Genomic DNA, 24,915 nt, shown 5'->3' with positions numbered 1-24,915 from the left:
TGTAAAAATTTACTGTGGTTTGTTTACTGAATGGCAAGGCTGAGAAACAGATAGGTCATCCGCTGGGCCACTGATCCAATCTGCCACAAGGGACACACTACAATCCACATGTTAAATCTTTATTTATTTACTCATAAACTAACTCCACCCACCAGACAAGCTTAGCTCTTTTCAGACAGGATGCAGTAAACTGCTTACCAACCCATAGAGACGCTGCACTGCACCAAGCAGTTTTTCATTTTTGGATGAATATGTTCAAATATGTGCTGTTCCACAACTGTAGCTTTTTTTTAAAGTTTTTTAATACACAAAAAATGAATAAATAAATTAAACATCTATCTGAATGTTTTAGGTACTAGGCAAAAGGTTTTACAGAAATGTTGGCTCCATAAGACAGACAGAGGCATCGCTGCTGTGGCTGAAAATAATTAGTTATACATTCTGAAACGTGACTGCAGCTGAATGTGGCTGTGGTTTTGGTGACAGACTGTCCAATCAAAATGAAATACTTAGTGACTTCTTCTGCTGAGGAACTGGAGAAACACGCCAGAGACGGGCGTGAGAAGATAGTAACACACAAAAACATAGGAAAAACATTTCTTCACTGTTAGGATAACTTTTGGTTCACCGTTTTACTTCTGATCATTAATTTGGCTTAGATAAACTACAATATGCAGTGTTTTTATCCAGAATATGGGGAGATCATCCTAAAAACAACAGTTCTACCTTAAACCAGTCCACTACCAGCCTGTATTGCTCCCAGACCAGGAGAAAGTGGCTAACTCTTGCTTTTGCCAGGAATTCATCTTCTGTTACCACCACACCTGTTTCGAGGTCCTTAGTGCTCCTCCCAACTTCCTTCAACCACTGACAGCAAAAGGCTGCTATAAACGGAAACATTGTGTTTGTATCTCAGGACTGTCCTGAGTGAAGAATCTGTAAACATTGGTACCTATTTTGTTGGCTCATGCTTATAAACTCAGCAGCCATGTGCTCCCATTTCCACAGTTCTATGTGGATCCATGACACGCTTCATGTCCAGATGAAGGCCATGAAAAAGAGCACCGGCATACACACTTTGGTTTTTCTGCCTGTTCTTAATACCTGTTGATTGTCTGATTTAATCTTTTCTTTTTCACGCTTCAGGAAAATACCTTTTTCTAAAAATAGGTTTTGCATTTGTGTCCATTCTTTCTGTTTTTCTTCTCAAAATAAAATAGTTCCTTCCTTAAGTGCTTTCACAAAGCATTCCTACAAAATGGCCGCAGAGACCAGTCCGTCTCTCTGCTGCCTCTGACGGTTTACAAATCACAGATGGAACTGGCCACATCCCGCATAGCCTTGAGCTTGCAGATATAAAGTGACCATGGCAGAACCAAAAGAGGTGGGGAGAACCTTTGTCGTTATATTTAACGAGTTTTCAGACCCCTCTAGCATCTATTTAAAAAAAATAAAAAGCTACTAGCGACAAATCTAGCGATTGTTTTCCGGTATTGACGGATACTTTTTGGAAACTCTGACATGAAAGCAAGTATCAATCTTACCAACAAGCAGCGGGAGCAGCCATTGGGCCGTCTCCGTCTCAAAGCACTCACAGGTGGCTCAGTCCTCCTGCAGCTTCCTTCCAGCTGCAGTCAGAGCAGGAAATATTCACCCCACCGCATCCAGACCCTAAATGAATCGCGCCACTCAATTCATGATGGGATGTAAAAGTAAAAATTTTGAGTGTCTCTTTTGGGTCACTTTTGCTGGTCCCAAGCGTGGATAAAGGACGAGGGTTGGAACTGTGACGTTAAGTAAAACAAAAATAAAAAGTTCATTTGTAGTTCTAAACCTATTTAAGCTGGGGGTAAAGGATAGAGTGCCTTCTCCGGGTCGGGGAAGATGTCCTGCCCCAAGTGGAGGAGTTTAAGTATCTCGGGGCCTTGTTCACGAATGAGGGAAAAATGGAGCGGGAGATCAACAGGCGGATTGGTGCAGCGTCTGCAGTGAAGCAGGCGCTGTACCGATCTGTCGTGGTGAAGAGAGAGCTGAGTCAAAAAGCGAAGCTCTCNGATTTACCGGTCGATCTACGTTCCTACCCTCATCTATGGTCACGAGCTTTGGGTAGTGACCGAAAGAACAAGATCGCGAATACAAGCGGCTGAAATGAGTTTCCTCCGCAGGGTGTCTGGGNTCTCCCTTAGAGATAGGGTGAGAAGCTCGGTCATCCGGGAGGGACTCAGAGTAGAGCCGCTGCTCCTCCACGTCGAGAGGAGCCAGTTNAGGTGGCTCGGGCATCTGGTGAGGATNCNTCCTGGACNCCTCCCTGGTGAGGTGTTCTGGGCACGTCCCACCGGGAGGAGGCCCAGAGGAAGACCCAGGACACGCTGGAGGGACTATGTTTCTCGGCTGGCCTGGGAACGCCTTGGGATTCCCCCGGAGGAGCTGGCCCAAGTGGCTGGGGAGAGGGAAGTCTGGGTCTCCCTGCTTAGGCTGCTGCCCCTGCGACCCGACCCCGGATAAGCGGAGGACAATAAATGGATGGATGGATGGATGGGTTTTTTTGGGTTCTTTTTTGTCTCTCCCACAGCATTATTCTTCAATGGCCATCAATGCAAATTAGGTGATGACACCATCTAGTGAGTTCTAGCGAATTTTAGGACAGCCAGTAGCTACTTTTTTTACCTAGAAGTTGACAACATTGACGTGGAGCGCAACGCATTAAATGTGTGACGACCGTCTCCCTCGTATCATTTTCAAATTATGACAAATTAACTAATTTTTCTCTTTGTGAATGACTAATTTTTAAAATCAAATAGAAAGATGCTGAGCGTCATCATCAATCTTCTCTTTGTAATTAACCTGTTTGTTGTTGTTTTGTCCTGCGACCGGGTGATCGCACAGACAACATGCCATTACTTCATCACATTTATGAGCCGCAAAGCCAGCTCTCTTTTTCACATGTCAACCGTGACGGCTTTGGTGCTGCCTTGCTTCGCGGCACAAAGGCGCTTGAGGGGGCGGGGGGTTCAATGCCCTTGCCACCTCAGCCGAGGTGGCTAGATGGTTGGGTAGGTGGATAAGTCCCAGCTTGAAGGGTTTTGTGAAAAGTGTTCCTCTGTTCTATGATGAGGCAAATATACATCACTGCACAGAGATTACTGAAGCAGAAGGCCACACTGCAACACTCACACACACACACACACACACACACTGACACACACAGATGAATTTTGCAGACATGTCCTGACATGTGTGGACATGTAACCAACTGTGGAAGCTTGTTTTAGAGAGAAATCTCTCCTCTCCTTTTCTTGCTGATGGAAACTCCCCAGTTTTTAAAGCATTTATTATGGCTTAACAACCACCATGATCTGTATTTTTAGAACTCTGAACTCAAAGTAACAATTTTTTTTGTATTTCTACTTTCATAACTGTTAATTAGGACTTTCACTCTACATTTTACTGAAATGTCCCCCTGCTTTTTAATATCAGATTCATCAACTTCACTTACCTTTTCAGCTTCTAATATTTTTTGAGTATTTATGTTGCTGGGTTTTAGAAAAAAAAACTTCAACACAGTAAAAAATGTTAAAACATAAAACAAGACACTTCAGTACTTTGCATCGACTGAGGAAGAAAACGTCTGCACTACCGTTGCTTTGTTAAATGGTAACTTTCCTGTTGACTAAACTGTTCAAAACAACAATGTTAAACATTTGCATTTAAAAGAAGAACCTTTCATATTTAAGTAGCAAAAGTACAAAACCTACACCTGCTTGGTTTAGCTGACAATGCCAGCTCACCACCCACTTATTTGATTTGCATACTGTGCAAGAACATGCCATCTGATAAGCACTGCAAACTAAATATACACAATGAGTAGACAAGCTCTCATTATTTGAATAGCATATTGGATGAAGATCAGATTTCATTCAAATATCAAAACAATCCCTAACGGATTTTGTACAACTAATATAAAGTTTTAAAACTGTTACAGTTCCAAGTTCATTGAAGTTTGCCGTCATATTTAGAGTTGGAGATGCATTAATTACCTGTGCCAAGAAAGTTGGTCAAAGATAAATACAGTAAAAAGAGACGTGGCCTTTATTAGATGTTAGTAATTGTTGATGTCACATCAGATTTGGATGTGGGATTATCTTTTTCATCAGCTGGAGGAGGAAGTTTAGGAGCTTTATTTTTGTCATGGCAAGCTGTATTACATTATTTTTACTGTTATATAATAATGTTGAGGATTAAACTATTGACTTTTGTCTTTTGTTTGTTCATTAAATTTGAAATCAACCAATATGCCATGTTGTAGCACAAATTGGATGTTTTAACTACAGAAGACAAAGCATACCTGAAAAATGCAGTAGAGTTCTGTGGAAATGTTATGAACAAATAATGTATTGCCTGCTGTAAATAGCTTCTTCAAAGACTTTAGTTCAGAGAAATAAAATTTAATTTTGACCAGATTGATTACCTAAAGGCTAGTTTAAGTAGGGTCTAAACCAAAGTGGACTACAGCTGAATTTAAAAAAAACAACCTCCAATCTCAAGAAGTTTAAACCAGCTCATGCAAACTCCGTTTTATAAGCTTTATTGTCAATGCTGAATTACGTAGTTACATAAAATTCTACAGTCATTTGCAAGTGCCAATAGCCACAACAGCAGCTAGCTGTAACACCTGGGGCACTTCCTGCAGCAATATCACAATATTTATGCTGGAATAACTGTGTAAAAAATTGACAGTGATGTAAAGGTTCATAAAATAGTGTTTGGCACAAACAGCAACTAATTTGTTTGATACGGCAGCAATCCACTTTAGTCTGGGCTCTACTATGTATAGTCTTTGACTCATCAGTCTGGTCAGAATAAATGTCTTTTTTTTTTCAAACTGAGATTGTTCAAAGGGATATCTGTAACAGGTAAGATATTAGTTGTTCAAATCTAAATTATTGCTTTAGAGAATAACAAATAACAAATCTCACAGCATTTGTATGATCACCACCTTTAATGAGGACAAACACAAACATCTAATTTTTGTTATTTTTTAGCACATTTCTCTGGCTTTGAGTACAGAAACAGTTTCTAACTAACAGGATTTTTGCTACTTTCAGTGAAAGACATCGCTTTCATTTAATAGCGAAATTATGGCAGAAACAAAATAAAGGTGGCTAATAAGGGTCAATGCCATGTACAACCTAAAGCATTAAGAGAAGGTTTGAATTAAAATAATTTCAGGGAACATTTACTAGAGGACACACACAATAGTTGTCTGCGTTTGCAGAACATTCTCCTGAGGTGTCTGCGTGCGCTTGCATATGATGGTGAATGTGCATCAGCTGTCTCCCTGTAGTCATTTCATGTCACCCAACACTAGGGGCCCGTGGCTATGACCATGGGTGGTCCAATATGTGAGAACTGCTTCCTGCAGGGGGTGTGAAGAGACCCCCTGATGGTATCAAAATATATACCACAGAGGGAGACAAAATACACGCAGAAACGAACGCACAAATACAACACAGAGCTGCAAATCGCTCTGACACAATGTGAGGGTTTTAGTTCTCCGTTTAGCTATAGGAGAACGCATTTTACAAAAAATAAAGGGAGTTTCTTTCTGATGTCGATAATTTTTCTTTTGTGTGACAAGACTAGAATATTTATGTTATCATCAGATCACTTATTATGGGATTGTGTGCCTTCACCTGAGATACTTTTCCACTAAATACAAAACCAAGAGGAGTCACCCCAGTTTTCATTGAACACTGTTCCTCCCTGTGCTGTTCAGGTACTTGTCAGGTTAACGTTGTTCCCTGACTCACTTGGCCTGACATGTCAAACTTTTTGGTAAATAATCTGCATCAAAATTACAAATGTGAAACATTCATTACAGCTCAAGGAAATTTGGACCTACGCAAGTAAAGTGTGATTTGGATCCAGACAAAAACTCAACTTTGTTTAATATTTGAGAACATTTTGTGGATAATTTAACATCATGCACAAAAATATGATATTAGTGTAAAGGATAAAGAATCCTATCTATCTTTCTATATTTGTTTAAACTGTGAAATGTGTCTGTTTAAACTAATTACCATCTGTTAGTTCTGCTAAATTAAGTTTAAAGCAAAGCTAAAAAAAAACAAAAAAAAAACAAAGAATAAAATAAACATATGACATGTAAATGTATTTGGGGTGCTTTTATAAAGTGTGTGAAATCAAACCTTGCAGATTTAATATAAATATGTACCAAAAGTACAAACACTGGTGTAAAAATGCCAAATAGTTTTTAGAAATATGTCTTGCTGTATTTATGCCTCAGTGTAACAGCAAAGAATTAGCTAAAACCATATCTGATTGAATATTACTACATATGAAACGCTAACCCTTAACATGCAATGGATCATTTAAGTGATTCACAAATTGAAAAGTGAAACATTTACAGTGTTTATGCTTTTGCAGGCTTTCCCAAATAGTTCTAATATACAAAAAGTAAGTTTTGATGATATTTGCTTGTCAGCTGTTCATTACCAGTGCTATGATTTATCTATCTAAATGCTAATATGATAATAATTCTCTGCATGAAGTGCTCAATAAAGAAAGTGAGGAGGGTCCAACAGACATGTGAAATGTGGGAAAGTAATCGTTTGTGAAAATGCTGGGGGAAGACCATAATGAAACAGAGATTGTTATAAATAAAACTTAGTAAAAGGTGGCACAACTGATTTGAACCACAACCGAATGATCGTGAATGCAAAGAAGCTGGAATAAGCTGAAAATGACAGAAGATCAAAGACGAGCTGTATTATCAGTGACAGAGAGCAGAGAAGACACTTGGATAGAAACAAGATGGCCTGAAAGGTGATGGAATGGACTCAGAAAGGAAAATGGACTTTTTGTTTTTTTTAAGAGCATTAATGAGGCAAACCTACCACTTTCTTAACCAGGACTAAATAATCTCAATCTCTGTTTGACATTCAGTTTCTATCTGACTCTTTCAAAGGATTAAAATAAAGCTTCCCTTTACAAAAAAAAAAAGTAAAGGGAAAATCCTTGCTCCTGTAACCTGGATCAGGATAAGCTGTATAAAAGTAAATGAAAGGACAAACAGTTTGCTTAAGCTTTTCAATAATAATAATTTAAAAAACTGTAAAAAGATTCAACCACATCTTGGAATTTATTAAGATCTATTTTAACAAAACAGAAATTGTGTTTCCTTTTTTATTTTCTTTCTGGCACTTTTAGTCCTGCTTGTCAGCCTTTCATTAGACTCATGCTTTTGAGTTCTCTGTTGTTTTTTTTAACAGGTAATGAGTTGTGTTGATCACAACACTGATGTTAGGTTCAAGTCAATTACAGGTAGACAAACCAATTAATTGTGATGTGTGGGTTATGCTTGTGTGCACGCTAAGTGTTTTGTGTGTGTATGTGTGTTTCTGTGGTACAAAGAAATGGTCACAATCTTGGAAAACTGAAAACAAAGAAAATGGGTTTCTTAAATGTCAGGTTGTTACTGAGATCAAATTAAACTTGTCCTTAAATAAAATGTGGATATGAAATACAAGCAGTAACTATAACTATTATATCTGCTGGTAATTAAAGAAGTGCTTATAAAGAACTTGTGCTGAAGTTATAATAGACAGATGAAGTAATCATTTGTGTTAACTTTTATTGTTTTATAAAGGGAGCAAAGATAATTCTGTGTAAAGGAAATCTGACAACTGTAGCTCAACCAGCAAGAGTTCCATTTATGAATTATGCAAATAAGCTGTGGAATAACGTGTCTAAATGTTTGTGGTGTCATTGAGCAAAGCAGTCCCCTGAGGTCCCCGCTCCCCTAAGAGAAGCACCAAAGATCACAGGAGGTGTGCAAGATTTGCGCTGCACAGAGGTTGTCTAGTTTAGTTTTGCAGACAACAACACCACACATATTGAATTAAATCAAGTCTGAACCGGATTACACCCTGCTATAAGACACAGAGCTGACAGGAATTTGACAGGAATTTGAGCACAATCTGAGTTCATTTTTTATTGAAGTGGCATTCCATGTGTAAACTCTGCAAGTGTCTTTAAAGTCATGGTGTTAGACTAAGATCATCTTATTGTTGAGAAATGAAAAATATGAGTTGTAGCTGTTTTGGTCAAACCTTGAATATTACAATTTGTGCAATATCATGAGATGCCACACTATGAGTATGTGCTGTAAATGACTCTCAGCTACTACCACACAACGTTTTAGCTCAATATTTGTAAAACTGACTGTGTCATAGCCAGTGTTGTGTTTCCTAAGTTCTTGAGATATTTAGCTAACAGAGTTGACCTCAAAAGGTTATTGGCAAAACATTGAACACCAAAGGTCTTGTGTACTCTATTGAGGCTCAAAATATGTGTTAAGTGTAATTATGATCAATTAAAGCATTAGGTGTTGGGTCCACAACAGATGAATGTAAAGAAGTTATGTTTCTTGTTATAACACACGCAGTCAATAAGTTTTTTGTGCTCCACTCCAGGAAGCCACATCGAACAGAATGCCTCAAGAGAAACGGGCAGAATGCAGAACTTTAATCCCTTTGGATTTCTAAGAAACTCTGGTTTTCTAGCACTGCCAACAGACTGAAAGTGTTCAAACAAAAACCAGCGAAGATTAAAGCAATTAATTTGACTCTCTCCACCCTCTCAAGTTCCAAGTCTGGACATCAAAGCAAAGCAGACAAACTTCAGGAATGAAGCCACTTGTGCTTTTTTTTTTTAATTTCTTCATTGCTTTTTTTTTTCTCTCTGGCGTGTGTTCACTGTACCATGATTCACTTTACATTTACAGCCTCAAAACAATACTTTGTAGTCTGCATATGGATTTTTCCTTGGAAACCCATGAACTTACCTAATCTAAATCTAGTTAAAAATTACCTAAAATGAAGGGAAAACACTTCATATAAGTCATTACAAAGAAAAGAAACATGATGACAAAACATCAGGGAAACACAAGCAAGAGCAACTGGTGATAAAAATTGTATATAGACAACATATAAGCCCTATATTTAAAAGGTGATGTTAATAAAATGTCGGTTTCATAAAATTGTTGTTTTTCTATTTTGCTATGTTTCTACGTCAGTACTTCACTCGATTCTTTGAACGGGATATCATTAGAAATATTTACAAAACTTTATTAACAGAAAAAGGTTTGCAATTTTTTGTTTTTGTTTTTCATTTATGACTTGCATAAACAGTCAGGTGTGTGAACGACAGAGCAGAAGAATGTCAACCAGACAAGAAAAAGGGAACATGGACATTTTAGGAGGAAGAACTAAAACCCAAATGTGAGTCAGAGGTTCTTTCAGCAGTTAAACACTTTAACAGCCACAGGCCAGCTCTCAGAGTGTGTGTGAGCCTGTGTGTGTGTGTGTGTGTGTGTGTACAGACAGAACGAGGTCGAGAACATGGCCAGAACATTAATTCAAGTCTCCTACTGCCACCTATTGACTGAACAGGGAATTGCCAGCCCCTCCCCCACGGTGTTGTGCAGCAGCAAAAATCCACTCAGCCTTTAGGTGAAAGAAAAAGGGGAGGAAAAACACAGACTGAGAAGAGGAAACATGGAAAAACATGAAATAAGTAAAAGGAATAATGATGTTTTATAAAGACGATTTTAAAACTCAAAATGCCTTTTGTGAATGCCCGTAACATCTTATTAATAGCTCCATGTTTTTAAGAAATAAATAAATAAATAAAAGACTATTTCACCTCATTTGCAGGTGTTTAGATTTCTTCCATCATATGTCCTCAGGCCTTTCCTTTTCAGAAAGCAATTACTGCCTGAAAAACAAACTCTTACAATGAGAAAAGGGAACGCATATAAAAACATTGAGGTTCGAGATACTTTTTCACGTAAAACATACAGGATGCAGTGCAGTCAGCGATGCGTGGAGTAAATCATTGCTGATGTAGTTCTCTTGTCTTGCAGAGTTACAGATTTAGTATACATTACAGAGAGCACAGATGTTAGCCCTTACAGTAATAAATACCAGGAAAACAGATGTAACAGAATATAGGGCGTTCAGCAGCACAAACAGAAACACGTTTCAGTGCAAATGCTGCAGGTCTGTAAAGTAAGGTGACTGTCAAAGGTTTTAAACTATTCTGATGGGGTAAAGTGGAACAGAAAGAGGAGGGGTGCGGACAAGTTCACAGAGGACAGAGCAGATGGTGTCTGCTGGACTTACACAATTACACTCGCATTTACACACACGCAAACAAGTGCACACGGGCGCACAACACACTGGTGACATAATAGCAGCATGCCAGGTGTGTGGTTGGTGGCCTGCAGTCTGGCATTGAGTGGGAGCTGCGCTGAGTGTGTCAGTGTATATGTGCTCTCTTTGTGTGAAAGGGGCCCCCTATTCACTACTCTCTGCTGCCAGCTTGGCACTAAATCACAGGGGAAGACGGTACACACACGAGAGTGCAAACACACCCAACACCCAACACACAAAACACCCTCTGCTGTCTTTTTTTGTCCAGCCTGGGGAGAGAATTAAAAGAGGTCAAACCAGAATACGGAGGCGCAGACACAAATGAAGGACAGCAGCGGTTTTTAGCCGAAGTTTGGGAGTCAAACGCAGCAAACGGACTTAATACGATACAAGGACCGAGACAAGAAAATAACAGTCCGCTCTCGTTTCTTTTGGAGTCCCGGTGGCTTTCAGCTTGTCAAACGGAGAATAAACAGACAGACGCGCACTAACACACAAAGAGCCTCATGTCCATGCATAATGAGTGGTGTAGAGGTGAGGCTGCAGCTGGGTTACACAAACCATCGCCTGAAGAGACAGCCTCAGGAAAAAAAATCTGTTTGTAAGTGCGAGCAAGTGTGTGTGCATGCAGATGAAATAAAAACATCACACTGGTGCTTCGCTCGAATCATAAAAAAGCGGTAAAATGAACTTTTTCCTCGTCACATTTTTATTGGTTTACAACAAAGATGGAGCTAATAAGACGAAGCTCCTTCATTTTGTGTCTGTGTTACACACAAACAGCACATGGCCATGTTTGCATTTGATGTAGTCATATTTTGCATTAATAAAAGGACGTGTGCTGTGTTTGAGAAGTTATAAAAAAAAGGTTACTGTGATAAAACTGATCAAAGCGGACTTTCTGAGGTAGACTATGAAACAACAGATTCTATGGATTTTAACTGGGACTGTATCATTTATCTTTAATAAAAGTTTTATCAGTCTTATCAAAGTGAATGAACAGATCGTGCAATCAAAGTAAATGCATATTTTCATTGTTTTTCCTGTTAGGATGCTTTGTTTAGGCTTATTGTGTTTTTAAGATATGGGGTGTAAAAAAGAAACCTGCTAATTACACAGTTCTGTTACTGTGTCCCATTCTGTTACTGGCGAGTTTACAAATAGAAAGGTAATCTTTATTGTCACAAAAAGTGTAAGACGTGGTTTTATTTCTCCTTTCTTAAATTTCAGTTTAAACACGTGGAGCTAAAAATAAACTTGCCTTGCCATTGCTTTATACGTCTGTTTCGTTGTTTCTGTGTCAAGCTCTGGACACACACAACTTGTTATCGCTCCCTGTAGCTTTGGTACAGTACTGGTGACATAATGTATGGTTGATCTCTGCTTGCGTCTTCCTGTTGCTGCAGTCTGAACTGTTTCTCAGTTAAAGCACGCATGGAGAACCCTCTGTCTGGGTGGGAAACATCAGCGAGTTATTGGCCTGGAAGCGATTCAGAAAATCCATTTTAGCCTCTCCGTGAGAGCTCTTCCAGGGGATAATGAATTTGACTGAACGCAGAAATGTGTGTGCAGAAAATGTGTGTTTGCATGCTCAGCAGTTTTCAACTGCTTTCTAATAAATGGCACTTTGGTGACTAAACTGGGATCAATGATCTATCAATATTTACCTCATTCTGCTCATCTCTATTTAAAGTTTCAGTTAAGTTTTAATCTTATTTCCTTTGTTTTGTTTACCTAAATGGAAATGTACAACTATACTCCATACACACAAATCCATATTATGGAGAAAATTGTGATAATGTTTGCAGCTACTGTTTTGACTCAGTGAATCTGTCAAATATCCTTTAGTTTCCTGCATGACCAAACTTCTACCCATGGTGACGACCAATAGTCTTCAAAAGGTTCACTGACCTTTTCTCGTGACCCGATTCAAGGTGTAATTCAAAGGCACTAAACTGTAGTGTGAAACCTGACAAAGCTGAATGATCCGCTCAGCCATAGGAGGATCCTTCCTGGCTGGCTTTGGCAGCCTCGTCTGACCATGTGTCGCATAGATGCAACAGCAGAGGTAAACAGGAGCTGACACCTGTCACAGATGTTGGCCCTAGCCAGCGAGCTAGCCCCTATATCTGTCCGTCTATCTGCGCCTATCTGTGTCATCCGGCTGGAGCCCAGAAACTAAGCAGTGTCATTTCTGCTAATATCTGTGTTTAACACTAATGCCAGCAGTCATGTGGAAATTAGAGGGGGAAAAGGAAAAAACGAAACAAAAGCAGACAATGTCTGTTGATATTAGGGGTTTATTTTGCTTCCAGAATATCGAGACATCATCAAAAAGAACTTGTGACTTAAAAATGACAATATTAGTCTGAAAATCTAATTATATCGTCAGTTTCGTGTGCATGAAAAGAAACGTGCCAGGCATTACACTGCTCTCTCTGTGTCAATTCTAATATATTTTTTTACACTGTGGTGATATGACATTTTAGTTGTTTTCATTAGTGCAGCCTTAGCTTCAGACTAAATCCAAGCCGTGTCCTGATTGCTAAGGCCCACATGACATACTAATGCAGTGTGTCATGTGGGAATGATAGCGGTGCGTCCGTATCTCAGTAGCGTCACATCCTGTTTGAGACGGGGCTATATCAAAAACGCTTTGCTGACGGTTGTAAATGACAAGGCCTCAGCCACGGTGGGATGTGAAGCCCCCAATATAAAATAAAGCCCTCAGCCCTGGCACCTCAATCTGACCGACATCTTTCCTAACAAATACAAACAAAAAGTGTAGCACACTTCATGTAACACAGATTTATTTAAAAAGTTGTTAATGTGTTGTATTTTTACAACAATGATCAGTTTTGCCTAAAATCAAAAGATCCCCTTACACAGAGAATATTAGCAGTCTTTCAATAATTTGTGACAGGAAATGTTTGTAAAAGCAAAATGTAACCATTTTTATGTGAAGAACAATGTGTTTAAACTGTTTTAAAAGACGAGCAAACACAATGAACAAGCCGATTCACTCTCTCCCTTTTACCAGTAGGAGTGAGTTAACTCTACAAGGGGCTACAAACAACCCTGAACTGGATATACATCCAGTAACTACCAATACCTCCCAGGGGACGAGCCTCCAAGTTACAACGACAAGACTGGACTGTGGACTAGGCTGCGCATTGCAGAACAGTTAAATCAATCAACTTGTATTTTTATATAGAATAAGTGAGCATTTATCCACTTCTGCAAACCTGACTGTAGAGTGTGCGCTCATGTGTTGTTTTTTCATCAATGTCCATCAGTGCTGTATCTAATAAATACCACCGACCAATGGAAAGTCAATTTATGCTGCACTGAATGTTGATTAAACTGTTTTTTAGTCATTAGTGTTGATATAAAAGAATGGAATGAACAGACAAATAAGAGGGTGACAGCTAAAAAAAAGAACTAAATGGGCCCAGAGAGAGAGAGAGAGGACCTTAGAAACAGAGCAGAAACAACAGAAGATTCGGAGCCAATGGACCAGAAGGGTGATGGCTACAAAGATGCTTGTGTGTAGAGAGAACTTGAGGAAATCAATGACTAACTCAAACACTCAACACTGTCATATACAGAAAAACTTTATATAATACACAATTCATACTTAAAATTAGCATTACATGAAATAGAATTTTTTAAAAAACATACCACTACAATAATTTTGAATATTATGATGACAATATCAGTTGTGATAAACCTTGTGGGATAAACATGTGTGTGTTTTAGTATTTTGGAGTCTGGACACCAAGGACAGAGAGTCCATTGAATTGGCCAAACATATTATATGTGTGCAGAGCTTGAATGCATGGCACTTGAACTATAATAGCCAATGATTTACTGCAGTCCATGCAGTACTTTGTAGTACTGATTTAGCATAAATTGATATTGCAATGATGATAAAGTTTTGATATATAGCGAGGCTGTACTAAAATGTTTTTAAGACACATAAGCACCTTAAGATCCAAACTTTCCTCTTGACACCCAGGCCAACCCACACTCTTCATCTCACCATGTGTCACTAAAAGACACACACACACACACACAAACCGCTCCACTCCTCACCCATACAGCCATACACGCCCACAACCTTATCATTTGCGATGACATTCACAGCCTCCATTACCTGCATGCATTAACAAACCCCTCTGATGTTAAAAATTATACATTCACACATTTGAATAATTCAGATTACTCTAAAAGCTGTGCACTCACGCTCTCCCTCAGTTTTCCACATGGAATGAGAGCTATTTACTTCAAATCGCATTTGAATAAATCCTATAAATCCTTTCAAAGTTCCCTGAGATAAACCAATCAAAAGAGCCCTAAAACTGGCAGAGTGGCCAATCAAAATTAGCAATTCATACTTGCAGCTTATTTTTATTCAAAATACATCAAACAGTAAATCAAATTGCTGGGTCTATTTGTAAGACTCAATTTGTTTGAGATAAGAAAAAGGTGGCTAATAGAGTGAGACAGAGGGGGAAAGGGGGCATCGCTGCACTTCCCTAATGTAATTTAAAACCTAACTAAAATATTTTAAGGGGAAAAAAGTTTGCATTTTATTTATAAGGGTGAGAGATGATTCTATTTGTTCAACAGAAGTGAAAAACATTATATACGTTAGCAAAAATATACATTAGACGGCCAGAGGGTGTGGGATTCAAAGTCCTCCAGAATAAAACAATTATTTCTCATGAAACTTTATCGTTCTCACCAGTGTGTGCACGTCAGTGTGTGTGTGTGTGTGTGTGTGTGTGTGTATGTATAGCTGCATTAGTGAGAAGCAGATATTATCAACAAGAATCAGGGAACTACAGTGGCAGCGTGACTGTCAGCAGAAACAAAATGCCTTAACGGTTTTCTGACATCAAGCGGATAGTAATCTTCTGAATGTGGCCGTATTCCTAATACACAACAGGGAACCTAAAGTAGAACTTCATTTCTTTGTCAGTGTCTATTTCAGTTTTAGTTCTTACTCGTCTGTTTATAACAGTCTTCCCTACTTCCCTTTCTCTGTTTTGAAAACATCAGCTAACTACATCTAAGTTTTCTGCTTTGTAACACGTTGTGGCATTGGGTTATTAATAATTTGTGCATTTGTTTCTCTCTTACACACGCAAAGCCCATACAAGCAGTCTGTTATTCTTGTAACATCTGGTTTGATTTTCGTTTTTTTTATTTATTGTCTATTGGTTTCATCAGGGCTGTATTTTAGTTGCACTTGATATTCGTGACTTCTGCTGAGAAGGAAACTGTAGCCGTGCGTGCTGGATATTAATGCAGGTATAACATTGTGACTAAAAGGGTTTTCCAAAAATATCAGAATGCCCTCCTTTTCTAACTTCCCTAAAACAAGTGTAAAGGTCAGATGTATTTTCACACACATCACGCATGTGATAAGCACACACACACACACACACACACATATAAGCCTACACTAAGGTTCAAGCAGCTGGTGAGTTTGCCCTTGACTGACCAGCCTGTGGCAGTGGCAGCAATGCAGCTGTTTCAGAGAATTCTGGGTAGGATTTTAGGAAGAAATGTCCTTGACAAGGTTATAAACTTTTTTTTGTTTATTTTATGTTTCCCCCTTTTATAAATTCAGACAGTTTTCAATCTGACTGTTTCATCTTTATGCCATCACTCCTTTAGCAGAACAGAATGCGTCTTACAAAGTGTACCAGTAAAAAACACAATATTTTCTAATTATATAGTAATACAGCATAAGTATCTAAACTAGTGGCATTGCCTTACAGTAAAGCTTGCGTGCTACCTTAATTTTTTTATTCTAAATTAATAAAACAAATAAAAGAGTTTAATACAGATAAAAGTGTGCATCAACAAAAATGAAATTATTTAGATACTTTTGTAAAGCAAAGCCTAAGAGCTTAGAAGTACAACAGGATTTTAAGAAGAAGCAGAAACAAAAGAAAAGAAAAACTTTTAGGTTGCTTTTTAGACGTACATTTTAAATTTATTTGTAAATCCTATTTAAGACAATGTATTTATAAATCTGAAAAGATAAAGATAAATTTTCAAGCGTATAGAAATTAAGGATTTTATCATCAACATTAAATTACTAAAATAAAAAATCTTTATGAATTTTAAAATTTGACCAGTATTTAAATATGTTCACAAAATGTTATGAAATAATAACAGTAATCCTAACTTATTGTCTCTTTGGGAAACATGAGTGCACTAGAATAAACTGGATTTGACACAATTTGTGTTTAATGATATTGTTAAACAATAACAGTAAAATCTTTTTCCTCCATATTAAAGGCTGACAGATTTTTGTCTACAATAACAATATATGCCAACATCCTGTTCAATACACAAATCATTAAACTGATAACACCTGTGCTTCCAGATAAAATAGCCGGCCTCTCGGGTTATCACTGTGTAAACTTGCCCTTGTCTGACCTGCCTGAGGCTCGGGTGGAAGCCTCCTGTGCAGCTCGGGATTCTGGGAGTGTGCTCTTAAGGAACAGATGCCAAGGCACAACAGCTGTTCCTTTGGCACCGAGCTGCAGCCAACTGGCCAGACCTTCTAACCAGGAACAAAAACATCAACATGTGTCACTAAAACCTCCACCTCTCAAAAGGACACACAAAACGTGCTGCAACTTCTCACAGAACCGGGAACAAAATTCACTTTTGGACGCCCTGAAATATGGACACCTATCAAGATACCCATTGACCACCATATTTATCAAGAATTAGTGTATCTGTTTGGGATATCCTTCTGTCTGCACATGGCCCATCCTATAAAAACCCAAATTCAAAGTAACAAAATGACTCTTTGTGTACAAGAAGCTGCATTCACTTACCCTGGAAAGACTGTCTGGCTCTCTCCACAAGCTCCTCTATGGGATAGCTGGCCAGATCTCCTCGGGCATGTTTAGTCTTGCAGTAGGTACAGGCATTCAGGCACCTAGAACAATATGAACAGAGAAAACAGAAAGAAGGTACCATCACTGCTGGCAGGAAAAAGAAGGAACAAACACAACCATGTTAATCCTGTAATTTGGGATACTGTTGTTATGTATTGCAGTTTACTGAAAGGTGTTAAGCATGTATTCAGAAATATTAGCTTTAGCTCTGTAGTCTGAATAAAGAGTAAGAGTATAAAGAGTAGATATTAACACAAATGAACTAAACTGAAGTGTTAATGTGGATGGAGAGTTGTGGAGACAGAGTAAGCATACAAATGAACTGATGAGACCTCTTAAATTATAGCTTTTTATGCTTTCTGGGTAAATGAAATAGAAACAACAGCTGAAAATAAGGAGTCAAATCTGGCCTTTTCAGCCAAAACTGTTCATAAAGACTTTAACTAATTCCAAAACAACCATGAACAGCTGTCTCCCAGACTGGAGCAAGCAGCATTGTACGGATTTACAAAAGTGGAGAAGCTTAATTCAAATTGACCATGAAAAGAAGAGAGCAGGACAATAAAGATGAAAAAAACTGCAAAAAAAAGAGACAGAGAAAAAACTACTGCCCTCAGCAAATGTAAATGCATAGTAGGGTACAAACTCTGGAGGAGGTCTTTGTTTAAAATAAAGGGAACTTTTCTTTAAGGGAAGAAAGACTTCTGTTGACATATATTGGATTGGAGGCTGATTTCTGACCTCTAATTTGTCATACTGGGTTGAAACTGTTGGTTTTGTTTGCACAGTAGTTTCTTTTTATTACAGATGATCACAGCTGGTTGCAGGAGCATGCTGTTGAGTTAGTTTGATTGACTTGATAAGCAGAATAATGGCTGTCAAGCAGAGATTTTGAACAAACTACTGACTATTAAGGAATCACAGTTCAGCTGCTCATAAAAAAACAACATGACTGACAATTAAAAAAGCTGCACTTATGAAATTGTTAGAGTACACAAAGGATCAACAGCTCCACTTCCTCCTCAAAACAAGCGCCACAAAAATGGACTGCTGTGCGATTCATACAACGCATCAATAAAAACAGCTTATAAAGCCACAAAAACTATTATCAGCGCCAATGTAAACATAGCCTTAATAAGAGTATAAAACTGTAAAGAACAAATATAAATATTAAATCTGACCATGACAAACGAAGGCATAATAAATCTGAACTTGTGAATAAAAAATATTGAGGTCAACATATGCAGAAAATGTGTTAGTAGGTTGGATTGAGTAGAATTTCTTTAAGGAAGTATTTTTATTAATAATGATCATTTCCTCAACTAAGCTGGATTGAAAAGAATACTGAACAATGACAAAAGAGATAAAACAGAGTGAAGTTCAAATCTAAATTACTTCTCACAAATAGTGGGATTTACTGACATATTTAATGAAATTTGCATGTAAAAGTGCATAAAAACACGTCAAATAAATCAAAAAATGAGGAAATATTTAGTGTGTTATTTTACTGCCGGCTCTTAGTCACAAACGGCAGCACAGTCACAGCAGTAAAACCACTAACCGCCACTGCTAGCTACTGAGCAAACTCATCATCACTGTTCTAATAAAACAGCTGCTGTTTATCAAAGTTAAGTCATCTATAAAAAGTTAAACAGGAAAATAAATCTTTCTGTCGCTGCTTACACCACAAACGGCCAGCATTCTTCTTTTCTGAATGTGTATATCTCTTGTCCAACCGTTTGCCATCCTCCCTACAGAAAACACCTGCAACAATGTTCTTTTTTTTATTTTATCTTTTGCCGAGTAGTCAAACTGACAGGGGCGTTATTAATGTCACAAGTCGGCCGACACAGGAGAAGAAAAGAGAATACAGCTATCTGTCCATCCATCTCTTCCTCTTAGGGTGCTGCTTATCCTAGCTGAGGGCACTGGAGATGGTAGCTGGGTCACAGGACCTAGCTGTGGAGAAAACACAGACAGATGGGACCCTGTGTGTGAACACACACAACCACACACACACACACACACACACCTACCACCAGGGGGTCCATCCATCCTAATGTGATCAGGCCCAGCTGAGTGGATCACACCAACATTAATCTCAAGAGACAGTCAGTAGCTTGGGTGTTTGTGTATTTGACTCTGTTATGTGTGTGCGTGTGTGTTTATATGTCTGTAAGTGCACCACTGATAAAACTTTGTACAGTATCAACAATGCATTAACAGTTTGGATTTTTTCATAAGCTTGAGCAGACTGCAAAAACGAGCAAAATATAATCAGGATTTACAGAGAAATAAAATTTAAATAGTGCCATCCTGAATGACACACTACCTCTGTGGTACACACACACACACACACACACACACACACACTTGTGCATGTTTGCTGTATTAAAGCTGGGCTCCCATAAATGTAATTTCATCATGTTCTGCCTGTGATAATCAATATCATATAATGACAACTGCAAATCAAAATAATACTGTGATGGTATTAAAGTTGTTATTAATTAAATACAATTAAAAAACTAGCAATAATTATTAGGCCTTTGACTGTATACACAATCAACATCAAGAACCTACAGCAACAAAAATCCTCTTGTTGTGCTTCTGACACCAGCAGCATTTATATTCGAGCCAACATCTGAACACCAACACAGAATAAAGCAGAATGTACAAACTTTGTCTGAACAAGTGGACTTTAGGAGTGTAACAATTCATACTGGACCATCATGGTACTGATGTCTGAATCTGATGCGTGCAAACAAACAAAAAGTTTGTAACAGACCATCACTACTTTTATTTAGAAAAAGGGTGCATGTGTGTGCATTTTGTTTTCAACCAATTTCTGCCAACTGAAGAAAAGGAAAAAGAAAAAGAAGAAAAAAAAGAAGTATCTAAAGCACCTTTCACCAAAGCTAAGCAATACTGGCAAGATCAAATGAAACACAGAAGCTTGACCTGCCTGCTTGCTTCAAATCAGCAGTGTGAGAAAGGTCTTAGTTCTTAGTGAGACAGAGCAGCAGTACAGAGTGAGAAGTGGATATGCAGAAATCCAAAAGGATCAGAATTTGCACACTTTCAAACACCTTCTGGTGTCCAATACACATTGTTAAATACGCCACCAGGCGTTTAATAGATGCCACCCATGTATGAACAACACACAAGCACTTACCAAGCTGAGAAGATCAGTGTGAATGGTTTCTATTTTATCTAATCAGTACAGTATTTCCCACATCAGGAGATGTTATTTAGTTCTGTACTGCCTTGAATTTTGCATCAAGTTTAGACCAAAATATTTGAAACAAATGCAGAATTTCTAAACTTTTTTCTTAACAATGTGGATATCTTTCAATTTTTATTTGACTCATAGTCTGTAGAATTCTGTTTCCAGCTCAAATTAGATGAATAAAACAGTAATATGTGACATTTTTATTTTATAGCTGCAAGGTGACAAATCCTACCTTGCTGCACATGAGTTGCTCCCTTAGTGTGGGCCTAGTAGTAAGGGAGGTTTGGTTTTTTATCTCTGCTCCTGTGAGGGTTATTGTTGATGAAAGTGGAAAAAAGCATGTTTTTTTGTCCTATTGTACTGAACCTATATCAAACTGTGATTTATGCATACTGTTACACCCCTAGTGAACATGAGTTTGAGGTGCAGAAACAAGAAGTCATCATTGCACTGTTTGCTCAAAGAAACCAAAAAACAATGAAGATAAAACGCAGTGTTTGCATAACATTGGACGATAATGAGTTTGTCTTTTAGTATCCATGTAACACACCCTATGGCTTGTGTTGCATATAGGATTTTAAAAAGAAGGTTTTGGGTATTAAGAAAACATAGTTAATGCCGCATTAATGTAGAGGAGTCAATTTTGTTGAAGAAATAGCCTCACAGACAAACCTGATAATGATTCAACCAGTTGAATTAGCTGGAAAAAAAAACACTGACAAGCTCAGACAGTGCTGATGGTGCACTGAACTGACCTCACACCCGCAGTTTGGCATGTGCACCCCATGTTCATTGCTGAATTGCTGCGTGGCAACTGGATGATTGTTTTCACACAGTTGACCTTTCTGTTGCTGCACAGCTTTAGCAGCGTGTACTGCCTGCACAGCTTTCTTAAACAGGAATGCCTCATGGCCATGATCATATTACTATTTATGAATTCCTTTCCTACTTTCTATATGTCCTATCCCTTTTCGTTTTGCTCCTGTTAATTAAACCACAGAGGTAACTCCTACTTGATAACAATGTAATTCATTAATGTGTTAGAATGGAAAAGGCCACCTCCCGGGTGTATCGAAGTAGCGTATGTGTATGAGCTTTAGATGACAAGACTATTGTGTAAATGGAGCCTTGAGAATGGAAAAAAAAGAAAGGGAAGTCCGGGGATTCCTCTATACATCAGTAAACCTTTCAGGAAACACACAGTATAGTTCTCTTTGCAAAAGCTCTTTTATGCAGCACCTTATATGCAAACACTGGAAGTAAGTTGAGCAAGACAAATGTTTTACCTATGATGCGCATTTAGTATTTACACATTAATTAGAAAACTACTTTATACATAAACAAGTTGGGCCATTGGTGTATTCAAATGAGGGCATGGCGTGTGTTCACAAGGCTTTGTATTGTGCCTGCTTCAAAATGTAATTATGAAAACAAAGCTTACACTGTGAGGGTGGGGGAGTCTGGGCGCTTTGCAAATTGTAAAGCAAGATTATTCCACTGCGCTTATTGATGAGACTGAGAGACGGTTGAAGTGGTTATATGAGCAAACAACATCTTAAAAGTCCTATTATATGACCGAACAATGCCTCCCAGTTCGCCGTTGGTGTCATCTCAAAGTCAAAGTGGAGGTGGCAAAATAATATGGAGTCAAGGAACAAAGAATGCTGACACAATAGAGTAAAGACCTATTAAGATCCATGAATAGAAGGTGATTAGTAATTCAGGAAAAGCTTGGCAGTTAAACCCACTTCAAATTACATGTGCACTTTGCACGCACACCAAAGACCTGGATAAAGACAATTTGCTGTATATCTATTTTATATTAGGACATAATGAGGATTTGGGATTATACAGAAATACCAATGCTTATAGCTTGTTATGGAGCTTAACCATCTTGGCTCAACTTTCAAGCATTAAGTGGAGTAAGAGCTGAAACAATGGAAACAACACAATTTCCACTGGTTGTGACAACATTATTATTTTTCATTGGTAGACAATGCTCAACATTTTTAGAAATGAAATTGATGATTGTAAAAACAACATTTCAAATGATGTCCATGATTCATAATAACTTGTTCTTGGCTCTAAAGATCTATTTTAGATAAAAATATAAACTTACATTACCTCCTAATATTTTATTCGCTTGTTTTGGCCTTTAGTGCATTTCAGCAATTGCATGTTTTCTTTAATTATTTTGCATTTAGAATAGTCTGTGCCTTAATAAAGCTGAGAACCATTTCTTCCACAGAGTTCAATCCGATCCTTGAGCCTCGTGCTTCCAGTACCGTAATGTAAAAGAGCTGAGTGTTTTCCAAACTGTGCTACATGCTGACCTCAGTTTTCTGAACTTTAACAGCAACTTTCTCTGTGGTTTTGACTAGAAAACAGTCAACTTGTGTATGTGTGTAAGATCATGTGCATTTGTGGGTGAAACCACAACTCCGTGTCTAAAATAGAAGCTGTTTTTACAACTTCTTGTTTTGTCTGTAGGCAGACCTCGAGACTGTGTTTATACAAGATCAATCAGCCTATTGTTACTGGACCAGAATGGGAAAATGTTTATTACTGAACCTTCAAGCTCACTGATAAAATCAGTAGAGGTGTTGCACATAGATAAAAGCTGATGCTGAATCTAAACTGATTGAATAGTTAATGCCATAGTTTGAAGCAAAGGTATTGAACAATGTTTACCACTCGAAAAATGTGTTGGGAATCACTCTCAACTACTATCACACCAATTTTTAGCTTAATATATGTAAAACTGGCTGAGTTATAGTCATTTTTGTGTTCAGGTCAGTTAGCTTTGGCGTCCATCTTGAATTGGGTCAATTCCGAAAGGTAATTAGCTGTAGATTGTTTCTTTAAAGTTTCATTTGAATCTTTCCAGTGGTTTATGACATATTTCCCCCAAAAACATGGTTGATTCTAACAAGTGATGGCAAAGTTTTAAAAACAGTTCTTGTGCAGTTAGCACTGAGAGTATGTGTTGGGGATGACTCTCAGCTATTAACACACAAAAATTTAGCTTACGGTCTGTAAAATTGGCTGAGTTATACTCAGCTTTGTGTTTGAAGGAAATAAAAATGTTCCACTTAGAAGATTTATTCTTAGGTCAAAAGTGTTTCAAGCCAGTAGAAAGTGATTTTTAAACGAATGATGACCTAGTTTCACTGACTTTGTCCCACTAAAAGGGGTTAGTTAACCTACTTTAAATTTTTGTAATAATGTTTATAAAATTACAACTGCAATGATCAATTTCTTTCATATCTGAGCACACTTTTTACAAAGTCAAAAAGTCTTTGACCTAAGTACCATTATTTTCAGTTTCATACTAATGAATTACATTATGACAACAAATAAGTTGTCACCGTCCAAGTAATCTGACTGGACTGCATTTGGACAAATATCATTTCAAACAGAATGTCACCCAATATGTTGATCAACACACTGGATTACTGTAGAGATGGTTTGGTCTGCTGACTGCGGACCATTAACCACCTCACAAAAAACAAGTGGATTTTGCAACTAGTATGAAAGGACTGTGTGCAAACTGTATTTACCTGTGATGCATTGAGACTAATTTGATTACTCAGTGGTTCTGTAGTGTAAAACGTTATAATGACATGAAATCTAATTTTGTTCAAGGAGAAATATCAATCTTTTGGGTATGCTATAGGGAAAAGAGTCACTTCTGGAGAGGGCATTTGGAAAAAACACTGAATGAACAGTGTGAGTGTGTGGGTGTGTAAATCTCAGGCATATATTTGTGTTTGTGTGTTAAGTAATGGGAAAGAGGGAAATGGAATAAATTGTTCCGACCACTGGAGCTGAAAACTACCCATACATTGGTTTGATAAACAGCACGAAAGGCCACTATGGTACATAGCTAGAAGTAGTTTGTGTTTGTGTGGGGTGTGTGTCTGTCTGTGTGTGTTTGTGAAGGAGAGACAAAGCAGGGGTGTCCATATGATTGTGTGTGTCAGAAATGAAATTGAAAAAAATGAGAATTCCTTTGTGGAGCAGTGTGTTTGTATGTGCCGAACATCAGCTAAAGTGTAAAATCAAAGGAGATTGGGTGTATTGTGGGCATTCATGCATTCAAACAATTCTACACGTGTACGTACGTGATCAGAAAACCCAAGAGTAAACACCCCCAACTCTGCTGTAATTCTACTTCTCCCGCTTTTTGTTTTTGTTACTGCTTGACAAAATGCATTTTCAGTTCTGCTCCTTGAAAAAAAGAAAGGATGAGATCACTAACCAACCTAAAGTGGATCAGATGTTGCTTGTAAGATGGGGATAAAACAGGGACAAGTGAATAGAGTGCAATACCTCAGGAATGTATATTGCAATGTAGAACAAACACTAGGCACTGATTGTTAAATAAAATGTGCATGGAAGAACAAGGAAGAATGTGTTCTGAACTTTCCCATCCTCCCACTTATCACTTACTTTTTACAATTTCCTTTGTCTTTGATGCAAACGTTTATTTTCAAAAACAGCTCATTATTTCTTATAGTGACAC

The 24,915-nt window shown here is 38.0% G+C and overlaps 1 protein-coding gene across 1 annotated transcript in view; it reads right to left on the bottom strand.

Moving 5' to 3' along the window:
• cdkal1 (CDK5 regulatory subunit associated protein 1-like 1) overlaps positions 1-24,915 on the bottom strand; it is a 210,724-nt gene that overhangs the window by 103,800 nt on the left and 82,009 nt on the right. Inside the window, exon 8 of the mRNA XM_017409794.3 lies at positions 17,099-17,202. Within this exon, the coding sequence (XP_017265283.1) occupies positions 17,099-17,202 (104 nt within the window). The remainder of the gene's footprint in view (positions 1-17,098; positions 17,203-24,915) is intronic.

Source organism: Kryptolebias marmoratus, linkage group LG16 (assembly GCF_001649575.2).
Source record: "Kryptolebias marmoratus isolate JLee-2015 linkage group LG16, ASM164957v2, whole genome shotgun sequence".
Lineage (NCBI taxonomy): Eukaryota > Metazoa > Chordata > Actinopteri > Cyprinodontiformes > Rivulidae > Kryptolebias > Kryptolebias marmoratus.
The sequence above is the reverse complement of the archived record's forward strand: the minus strand, read 5'-3'. Positions and strand labels throughout refer to the sequence as shown.